The following is an 11,389-nucleotide window of genomic DNA, read 5'->3' as shown; positions in this document are numbered from 1 at the left end:
CCCACAAGAGGAAACATACTCTCAAAGTCTACCCTGTCAAGCCTCCTAGAAATCTCAATAAGATCACCTCTCATTCTTCAAATCTTCAATGTCTATAATACTGTCTACTTGCATGTACTTGGAAGATTCGCTCACTAAACCATTCTGATCACATTTATCAATACTGCAGCAAAATAATAATTACATTTTAATTTCTTGGTCACTTGGCTTGTTTCTTTAATGTCATTTTGCCAAACTATTTGTTCCATCCTTTTGATCTATGATTCATAGATTTCTGCCCATTGTAATGACTGTAATTAGACAAGAAGGATGAAAATAATGTAAAGCTATAGAGAAAAGAGTCTAATGTGCACAACAACTGGTGACTTGGGAATCAGGCAGGTTTAGAATAATATATCATATTACTCCAGCTATTTCTCTGCAGGAGATAAGTTAGTTTTGGGTATCACATTGACCGCTTTTTAATTTTTTTCAAATGAATTGGGGTTTATTTGTGCATTTTATGGCGGTATCAGTCAAAGATTTCACATTTTTCACCAGTTTTAATTAAACTTCCTAATCTGCCAAGAACAATACAAACTTCCATTCATCATACACCAAAGTTCAGATTTCAAATCCATTTAGTTGAATTTCCAGTGATGGGTTGACATGTAGCTGCAAACTGCCAAAGTCAGAGGTCTGGTCCTTGAGATTCTTCACAGTTTTGCATGTCAGCGAGTTGAGAACTAAGAGATGAGACCTCACTACTACTGCAAATGGAATGGGATCTTCCTCCAGGAAAACCTGTCTGGGGGAAAAAAACATTTTTTTGCAAAATTATCGGACAAATCTATTCAAAATAAAACAAATCCTGACAAGAGCAGAAAAGGGATGCACTGCCTCCTTCCTGATGAAAACCAAAGGCGGCATGGTAGCACAGTGGTTAGCACTGTTGCTTCACAGCATCAGGGTCCCAGGTTCAATTCCCGCTTGGGTCACTGGCTGTGCAGAGTATGCACCTTCTCCCCGTGTCTGCATGGGTTTCCCCCGGGTGCTCTGGTTTCCTCCCACAAGTCCCGAAAGAGGTGCTTGTTAGGTAATTTGGACATTCTGAATTCTCCCTCTGTGTACCTGAACAGGCGCCAGAGTGTGGCGACGAGGCGATTTTCACAGTAACGTCAGTGCAGTGTTAATGTAAACCTACTTGTGGGAATAATAACGATTATTATTAAAACATCAGAGAATGTAAGGGTAATTAGCTAGAAAGAAATGGGAGAAGTGGGGGGGGGGGGTAAAATAAAGTATCTATATGATCTTGATCGCAAAAATCCTTGCGGTTCTGCCAGGTCTCCGCACTTTTGAGGGTTTTCCAAAATTCCCAGCGAAGACCAAAACCTCCAACCATCCCTTTGAAGACAAGTTTCATTAGGGGTGGTGGGCATCAGGACCAGGATTGGGAATTCCCCACAGTGGCATTTCCAGCTGTCTCGCTCATCCAGGACATAATTTATCTCTGTAATCTGATATGTTCAGCAAGAAGAGGGGGACCTGTCTGGGCTTGCATAGGCTCAGTCATCCTGAACCATTCAGCCTATGGTGGTCAAAGAGCCCGATTTTCCACCGGATGGGGGCAGGCAGGTATTGGAAATGTAACCGGAATGTGGTTGTGCCTACCTGCAGTGTGAAGTCACCAAGGTCTTCCCAAGGTGGCCGGTATCTCTGTACCTCAACAGGGCTGCAGTGGATATCAAGTTTCTGTTGCAGTGGACTTGTAGCTATCATCAGAGTCCCAACCAACCCCTGAATATCCTGTTGAAGAATCAAAAACAACAGCATAGTTTTCTGGGGAAAACAATGTCAGTGGCGCCTCATTTGAAGAGGATAAAACATTTAAACTTTGCATATGTTGCAGGTACTTAGAAGCAATAATCAGCGTGGTAATAACTGATTGCTTTCATTCTAAGATCCCCTTGAACATTCTGTCAAAGAATAAAGAAGGAAAACAAGAGAAGTGTCATTTCTAACTTACATCAAAATATAATGAATTTTATAATTGAAAAATAGAGCAATGTTAAGGAGATTTTCAATCTGCTGCTAATTGAAAATATATAGGATACACATACGATATGTGGCACAGAAAATGGCCTTTTGGCTCAACCAGTCCAAGCTAGTATTTAGGCTCCACTTAAGCTTCTTCCCATCTTTTTCACCAAAACCTACCATTGTAACCATCCTTTCCCTTCTCCCTCATATTCTTGTCTAGTTTCCCCTTCAACTTCACTTCAACCACCTCCTGTGGAAGTACATTCCACATTCTGACCTTTCTTTGGGTAAAGAAGTTTATTCCGAATTCCTATTGGGTTTCGTGTTTTGGTGATCCCTAGTTATGTTCTTCCTCACAAGAGGAAACATTTTTCCTGTGCCGATTCGATCAAAATCTTTCATAATTTTAAAGACTTTTATGAGGTCCCCTTCAGCTTTCTTTTTTCAAAAGAGGAGACCTGGCCCGTCAATCCTGTCCTGATTTGTACACCCACGTATTTCCAGCATCACCTTTCTACATTTTCTCTGCATCCACCCCAGTTCTTCAATATTCTTTTTCAATTATGGCGACCAGAACTGCATGCATCACAATTAAGACCTGCTCATTGTTTCTTGGTAACCACACACACTCAGTACTAATCCCTGATAGCAATCAGGGGTGGAAACCCTGACGCAATTTCCCTCTCGTTATTCGGAGCACCCCTACCATTGCTTTGAATGGTATTTTAATTCAGCCGAACAGGAATCCAACGAGGTAGCTCTAATTACAAAATAAATGTTGCTTCCCATGTGAACTGAGTGAGTCAAAGGGTGGTCGGCAGGGTGTGGTGGTGTGCAGGAGGGTGTGGTGGTGTGCAGGAGGGTGTGGTGGTGTGCAGGAGGGTGTGGTGGTGTGCAGGAGGGTGTGGTGGTGTGCAGGAGGGTGTGGTGGTGTGCAGAAGGGTGTGGTGGTGTGCAGGAGGGTGTGGTGGTGTGCAGGAGGGTGTGGTGGTGTGTCTCTGGAGAAATAAAGCCTAGTGGTTGATTTGCTTGTTTTATGGCCTTGCTAACCTGCAGTGCAAAGTTTACTGATTCTGTTTGTACTCCCCAGATCCCTTTGTTCCTCTAACCCACCTAGACTTACACCTTCCAGTAATAAGCGACCTCCCTACTCTTCTATCGAAATGTACTACCTCACATTTATCTATATTGAACTTCATGTGCCAATTATTTGCAACCAAATTAGTTTCAAAAAGTGTCTTTCCTGCACACCAACACGCCCTCCCTACCACCCTTTGGCTCACTCAGTTTATACAGTCAGAGGGCAGCACGATGGTGCAGTGGTTAGCACGGCGCCGAGGTCCCAGGTTCGATCCCGGCTCTGGGTCACTGTCCGTGTGGAGTTTGCACATTCTCCCCGTGTTTGCGTGGGTTTCGCCCCCACAACCCAAAGATGTGCAGGGTAGGTGGATTGGCCACACTAAATTGCCCCTTAATTGGAAAAAATTAATTGGGTACTCTAAATTTACAACAAAAAAAATGTTGTTCAAAAAAAGTTCATATAGTAAGCAAGGTGAAAAATGCCCATCTTGATGAGCCAGTGGGAGATGGCTTCCATTGGTGGAAATAGGTCTGAGTACAGAGGGGAACGTAGAAAAGTGGGGTAGATTAAAATAAGATAAATGTTAATTCTATTGTCACACACGGATTAAGATATGCGCTTACTGCTTTGTTCTTGCCGCACTGGTCTGTGTGTTTCTGCAGTATACTCTTCTTTTTCTCCTTGCACCGTTTATTCTGAAACCAGACCCTGATGACCCTTGAGCTGAGTCCTGTCATCTCTATGAGCTGTTGTTTCATGAGTGCATCCGGTCGGGGGTTTGCAGCATAACAGGTCCGTAACGTGAGCAACTGTTGCTCATTCAGTACAGTCCGCACACGGGTTATCTTATCAGGGTGGTTTGGAGCTCGCAGTGCTGGCTGACACGTCTTGACTCTCTCTAAATATTGAACAAAACAAAACTGAGACAGAGGGAGATTTTCACTGTGTCAAATATCAGCATACCTCTAGGATTGGATCAATGTAAGATAATACTTTTTTACTCTGATAATAACATCAAGGTTTTGAAGAAGCACCTCCTGTCACACTGGTATCACATTTCCATTTCCCATACACTTTGTCGATGTCCCCTTGACACTTTGACAGTATATACTGCTGCCATCACATTTTGGCTTTAATGTAATACAAGAGACGCCACAATGCTATCGCTGAAGCAGCAAAGAATCATCTCAAGAGATGGCCTCCAGCGCTCCCCTAGAGAGAAGTACACAAACATTGCCCAATGCCTTTTTACAATCTGAAGTGCAACCAGTTATGCTGTTGAAAGGTGCCGTGGACTTGGGCCAACACGGTAAAAGAGGCAGGCCACGTATTTCACTGAAGAGTTTCTACTTGAAACAGTTCTGTTATATAGACATGGCACAAATGAGGCTGCCAACATTGTGCTGTGGACTTGACAAGGTAGCAGATACGTCAGCATATTATTTAGCAGTATATTTTTTCTACCCGAGGGGATTGTGTAATTGAATCTAAGCAGAACCATTAACTGACCTGATATGTACACGTCTGATACAGAGCGCAAAGTGTCCTCTTGAATTGAGCTGGAATCCAGAAGCCAGCCATCCTCAATACAGTAGGGTCCATCAAATCGCAATCTGCATTTATCCCCAGGTAAGAGTTGTCGATTGCAGGCGACACAGCGGAAGCAGCGTTGGTGATAGATGAGGCCTCTAACTCTGAGAACCATGTCTGAAGATAACAGTCCAGCTTCACATTGAGCACATCTCACAGAAAAATGTCTAAGAAACAGCAGAAAAATAAGAGGAGTGGAATGCTGTTAGTCTCAAAGGGCACTTTAAAGCTATGCTACTTCAGACCGAAGAAAACTATGGAACCACCTTGACCCCAATTTTGCAGTAATGATGACAGCAAAACCGTTAGCATTTGCCATGATTAATCCGCTGAAATTGACTGCAACTTCTGCGGCTGGATTATATGCAGTCCAGCCTGGAAGGAACCATAGCAACTCGGCCCATTTAATCATGGAAGTGGTCTTGTCAGTCTCCCGGCTGCCAAACTACCCAATTAAGTCAGAGGGCAGAAGGAAGAGGCATGGGATTCACAGGCCCGGGGAGCAGGATGTCAAATTAGGCTCAATAATGAGCCAATTAATCCACATTATCCCTGAGTCCTCTGCAATTTAGTGGTGATTCGGGATTCGATGAAGGTCACACCAATCCCCCGAGCCCTCAGAAAGTCGGGCAGCAAACCATGTTAGGTTTCTCAGTGGGGGTAGTGTTGGTCGTTCTGGGTGAGTGTGCTTAACACTCAATTTGGCTCTGTTTCTTTACTTAGCTCTGGAGTCGCCAGGTATCGTTAAGATACCGCCACAAGTTCAAGGTAAAGTTCAAAGCAATAAAACCATACACCAATTAGTAAGTTCAAACAACTGAGTTTATTATAATACAATTATAATAACTACCCATGCACACGCTAAAAGGATTAAGCTATTCCTACCGCTAAATAAACTAATACTTATCTCGAAGGAACTGCCGGGTCAGGGAACAAGGCCTCTTGCTCTGCTCTGGTCTGCAGACTTCAGGTTGGTATAAGTTAAAAGGGGTCAGGAGTGTCTATCTCATTGTTCCGGGACCTGTTTGTGGCCAACGAACAAGAGGAAGAATAGTCGGGTGGCCAAGAATCAGGGGAAAATGGACGGGAATCGGGGGAAGGTAGCCGGGGAGGGGGGCTACGGGTTCGTTATGGGGGTTTGATGGCAAGCTAAGGACCAAAACCAAACTGTAAATAAATGCCTATAAACATGTGCCTCGGCCATACTTTGGTGGCTACAGTGGGGAAAGGAGAAGGGGGGTGGTCTCTCATTACAACTAGTTTGTCAGAGAGAGTCAACCGAGAGTCCACAACAAACTGTGCCAAGTGAAGGCCTGGACCCTGCTGAAAACCTGTCAATACCAGAAACAACTTTAGAAGGCAGTACCTCAGTTGAGGACACGTCAACACCGAGTCGACCTGCAAACATGATGTCGACGCCGGCTGAGGCAACAACGGATGATGTGCAAACGCAAACAAAAACACCAGAGGTTACAGTCAACATGAAAAAGCAGACGCCCAAGGTTTGCCAACAACCACGCAAGAATCAACGACCTCCGAACCATCTAAGTTATCGACTGTTGTGTTTGTTAATTGTTTATATTGCAAATTTTTGTGTGTTAACGTTTCATTGCAGGAACCTCAGATGCAAAAGGGGAGGAAAGTCTTGTGTATTCATGGCTGTTCCTAGTTGGAACAAGGCCACTTTAAGAGTTTGGTCATGTGATATATTGATGACGTCATCGACAGTTTGGGCTCATCTAGCAGCCTGTGAGTAAACACATTTCCAATAAAGTTCTTGTTTGCTTTGTATCTTCATGGTCTGTGGAGCTTGTCTTTTCAAATAGCGCAGAGGGATACTAATATTGCAGGGCTATCGAAATCCATGCTTACGCAGCATTCAAGATAATAGAGCATGTTTGAAGCAATTCAGGCAGCCCTGAGTTCTGTGCTCTGCCCCAGAATCCCTTCCTTCTTGCCAGGTTAAGCCCCATGCCCTACACCAAGAACATGCTTAGCCACATCCGCAACGTCAATAAGTTGTGGAAAAGAGTTGACCTCAGATTCTCTTAGTGAAGTAAGCCTGTGTGTGCACTCTTACATATCACCTATATAACACTGTGTAGAACTTGGGCTCATTATCAGTTCTATTATTTATAGACTTTAATAGTTTTTAAAGTTAATTTATGGGATGTGGGTATCGCTGGCTAGGCCAGCATTCATTCCCCATCTGTAGTTGCACTTGAGAAGGTGGTGTTGCCCTCTTAAACCACAGCAGTTCCTAAGGTGTAGGTACACCTACAGTGCTGTTAGAGAGGGACTTCCAGGATGTTGCCCCAGTGACAGTGAAGGAACGGCGATATATTTCCAGATCAGGATGGTGAGTGACTTGGAGGGGAACCTCCAGGTGGTGGGGTTTCCCAGGGATCTGCTGCCCTTGTCCTTCCAGATGGTAGCAGTTGTGGGTTTGGAAGGTGCTGCCGAAGGAACTTTGGGTGAGTGTGTATAAATCTTTGTTATTTCTTATGTTCCACTGTGAAGTTTACTTTCCTGTAACATCTCTGATTGTTGTGTGTTGCACCGATGGAATCAGACAGTCTTTGTTTCTCATTTGCCACCTCTACCATTATCTTAACCTGAAATCCCGGTGGTTTCACATGAACAGATCAGAATGTCCAAAATAACAAATAGATGGTGTGAGCTGCATGGGGATTGCTAAGAGAATTTGGGTATCAAGCTGATTAAATAGCTCACCAAAAACTATCAGATGCTGCACGCATCTGTATTCACTCAGGAAAATCTGTTATTCTGCATCAATATATGTCCGAGCAGCAATTTACAAAGTACCATTGTTGGTTGTTCAAAGATCCAAATCTAAGGAGTAATAGAGTATCACCGTCTGGAGAAGCCGAATTATTCAGTAGCTGCCTGTGCAGACACATCAGGAAGAAGGCGTCAATCTCAGAGAAGATTCTTTCTGCATTGCCTTATGACAGAGAAACGGTGCAGCCTAAATGTCAACTATTTAAATGCAAAAAATCTGCAAATGCTTTCATGAAAAACGTTCCAGATACTGTTTTGGTGCAATGGAGTTGGTAACGAGATTATGACAGCAACAGATCCCTGGGGCAGGACTTGTCGCTCCTGATCTCATCGGGCAGGATCGGTGACAAGAACGGTAAATCTTGTGAGATATCCAAATCGCATTTCACACCAACGTAAGAGCATGATGCGATAGTCCCTACCTCCCTGCCCGTGACATGACAGAAATCCTAATGTTGAACGTTGAGAGCAGCATTACAATAAATTTATACATCATTATCAGGTCTCAGCGCCTTAATCATATCCACCCGTAAGAAAACCCATTCGCGCCAGCGTGAGGGGAGACCGGGGTGCATTACAACTGCTTTCCCACATTGTGGGCGAAATTCTCCGCACCCCACGACGGGTGGGAGAATAGCGGGAGGGCCTTCCCGACATTTTTGCCGCCCTCCCGCTATTCTCCCCCCCCCCCCCCCCGCCGAAGTCCCGACCCGAATCGCTGCCGCCGTTTTTTTACGGCCGGCAGCGATTCTCAGCTGTTAGATGGGCCGAAGTCCCAGCCCTTTCCGCCGTTTTTACGAACGGCAAACACACCTGGTCTTGCCGTTCGTAAAAACGGCGTCACAAACTCGCTATTAATAACCATGGCACCGATTGGCACGGCCGTACCACGGCCGTGCCAAGGGTGCCATGGGCCCGCGATCGGTGGGCACCGATCGCGGGCAGCGGGCCCGATGCCCGCGCACTACTTGTCCTTCCACCGCCCCGCAGTATCCATTCGCGGGGCGGCTGAGGGGCAACCCGGCCCGCGCATGCGCGGGTTTCGCGCAAAAACGCGATGACGTCACCCGCGCATGCACGGGTTGGAGTCTTCCAAACTGCGCATGCGCGGCTGACGTCATATGACGCGTCAGCCGGCGCTAACTCCGGCAAGCGGGCTTAACGATGCTCACTTGAAATAGTCAGTCTTGCAGTATGTCTTTCCCTCCCTCAGGAAGCAGGTGCGGCTCTCATCGAGGTACTGGTTGCACTTAACACACTTGAGGCAGGTTGCGTGCCACTCCAAATCAGGATGGACCCTCAGAATGTAGTGATCTGTAATTTCTTCACTGCAGCCGAAACATACAGATGTTGAGTCCTCCCCTGCAATACAACATTTCAGAAATTATCACAAGGAGATCAATCTTTCCAGTCACCTTAATTAAACCAGACTTCATAGTATCTAATGCCTGTGTGGTGATATTACGATATAGTGTGGGCGATATAGTGTGGGCGATATAGTGTGGGCAGTCAATACGGGTGTATTGAGAAGCACTTACTGAATGGTAGGGAAAGAAAGAAAAGAAAAAATATGGGAATCACATCACAACAAATTCATTACTTTTGAGGCATAACCACAAATATCGGAACAGATTTACTTAAAAAAATCTATGAACAATCCTAGAATCATAGAAGAATCATAGAATCACTACAGTACAGAAGGAGACCATTCTGCCCATCGAGTCTGCACCAACCCTCTGAAAGGTACCCTATGTCGGATCAGGCCCCCACCCTATCCCCTTGACCCAGTAACCCCACCTAACTTAACCTTTTTGGACAACAAGGGGCAATTGATCATGGCCAATCCACCTAACTTGCACATCTTTGGACTGTGGGAGGAAACCGGAGGACTCAGAGGAAACCCACTGTGGTGATCCACCACTGTGTAATTGTGTGTGTGCCTGTATTAGGGGATGTACAGTAGTACCTGTATTACAAATTCGTCGATAGCCCCTGCCGGCTAGCTCCGCCCACAGGGAGCTGTATAAATATGTATGAGTTCTCCTGAGCTGTCATTCCACCAGCTGCAGTCGGAGGATAAACGTCTCACTGTAATAAAGCCTCTCTTGTACCGATTCAAGTCTTTAAGTGCAATTGATAGCGCATCACCCACGCAGCCACGGGGAGAAAGTGTAAAGTCCACGCAGAAAGTCACCCAGAGCTGGAATTGAACCCGGGTCCCTGGTGCTCTGAGGCAGCAGTGCCAACCACTGTGCAACCGTACTGCCCATGGACAGCAATGAGATAATTTTTTTTAAATGTATTTATGGGCTGGGCGTCACTAGCTTAGCCAGCATTTATTGCCCATCCCTAGTTGCCCTTCAGAAGGTGGTGGTGAGCTGCCTTCTTGACCCACTGCAGTCCTTGAGGTTTAGGTACACCCACTGTGCTGTTAGGGAGGGAGTTCCAGGATGTTGTCCCAGCGACTGTGAAGGAGCAGCGATATATTTCCAAGTCAGGGTGGTGAGTGATTTGGAGGGGAACCTCCAGGCGGTGGGGTTCCCAAGTATCTGCTACTCCTGTCCTTCTAGATGGTAGTGGCCGTGGATTTGGAAGTGTTGTCTAAGAAACATTAGTGAGTTACTGCAGTGCATCTTGTGGATGGTAGACACGGCTGCCACTGTTCATCGGTGGTGGATAGTTTGGATGTTTGTGGAAGGGGAGCAATCAACCAGCTGCTTTATCCTGGATGGTGTTGCGTTTCTTGAGTGTTGTTGGAGCTGCACTCAACCAGGCAAGTGGAGAGTATTCCATCACACTCCTGACTTGTGCCTTGTAGATGATGGACAGGCTCTGGGGGGGTCAGGAGATGAGTTACTCTCCATAGGATTCCTAGCCTTTGACCTGCCTTGGTAGCCACAGTATTAATGTGGCTAGTCCAGTTCAGTCTCTGATCAATGGTAACCCCCAGGATGTTGACTGAGTTATGGTGATGCCATTGAATGTCAAGTGGCGGTGGTTAGATTCTCTCTTGTTGGAGATGGTCATTGCCTAGCACTTGTGGCACAAATGTAGCTTGCCACTTATCAGCCCAAGTCTGTATACTGTACAGGTCTTGCTGCATTTGGACATGGACTGCTTCATTATCTGAGGAGTCGCGAATGGCGCTGAACATTGTGCAGTCATCCGCAAACATCCCCACTTCTGACCTTATGATGGAAGGGAGGTCATTGATGAAGCAGCTGAAGATGGTTTGGCCTCGGACACTATCCTGAGGAACTCCTGCGGTGATGCCCTGGAGCTGAGATGATTGACCTCCAACCACCACAACCATCTTCCTTTGTGCCAGGTATGATTCCAACCAGCGGAGAGTTTCCCCCGATTCCCATTGACTCCAGTTTAGCTCAGGCTCCTTGATGCCATATTCGGTCAAATGCTGCCTTGTTGTCAAGGGCAGCCACTCCCCTCACATCTGGCATTCAGTTCTTTTGTCCATGTTTGAACCAAGGCTGTAATGAGGTCAGGAGCTGAGTGACCCTCGCGGAACCCAAACTGAGTGTCCGTGAGCTGAGTAAGTGCCGCTTGATAGCACTATTGATGACTCCTTCTATCACCTTGCTAATGATGGGGAGTAGACTGATAGGGTGGTAATTGGCAGAGTGGGTTTTGTCCTATTTCTTGTGTACAGGACTCACCTGGGCAATTTCCCACATTTCCAGGTAAATGCCAGTGTTGTAGCTGTATTGGAATAGCTTCACAGATACATCACCAGTTTGGTGGGGAGAGTGAAAGCCGATCTGGCGAGATGGGATGGTCTCCCTCTGTCACTGGCGGGTCAGGTACAGACGGTTAAAATGAATGTGTTGCCGCGATTTCTCCTCATTTTTCAATGCCTACCAATTTCCCTGCCAAAGG

General features: G+C 45.9%; 1 protein-coding gene across 4 annotated transcripts in view; it reads right to left on the bottom strand.

The window, feature by feature from the left end:
- Positions 1-550: 550 nt before the first annotated feature.
- The window catches only part of LOC119953394 (insulin gene enhancer protein ISL-1-like), a 51,804-nt gene continuing 40,965 nt past the window's right edge, over positions 551-11,389 (bottom strand). For 3 of the 4 annotated variants that reach the window (XM_038777622.1, XM_038777623.1, XM_038777624.1), the window contains 5 exons: positions 8,668-8,857; positions 4,613-4,860; positions 3,727-4,001; positions 1,654-1,788; positions 551-783 (listed from right to left, as the gene is read on the bottom strand). In XM_038777622.1, coding sequence (XP_038633550.1) covers positions 604-783; positions 1,654-1,788; positions 3,727-4,001; positions 4,613-4,860; positions 8,668-8,857 — 1,028 coding nt within the window. In that variant the 3' untranslated portion in view covers positions 551-603. Of the gene's footprint in view, positions 788-1,653; positions 1,789-3,726; positions 4,002-4,612; positions 4,861-8,667; positions 8,858-11,389 lie in introns of all 4 variants that reach the window. The other variant, XM_038777625.1, reaches the window with a different exon arrangement.

The sequence above is a fragment of the Scyliorhinus canicula genome, chromosome 18 (assembly GCF_902713615.1).
Source record: "Scyliorhinus canicula chromosome 18, sScyCan1.1, whole genome shotgun sequence".
NCBI classification, from domain to species: Eukaryota; Metazoa; Chordata; class Chondrichthyes; order Carcharhiniformes; family Scyliorhinidae; genus Scyliorhinus; species Scyliorhinus canicula.
Note: the sequence above shows the minus strand (reverse complement) of the source record. Positions and strands in the feature narration are given on the sequence as shown.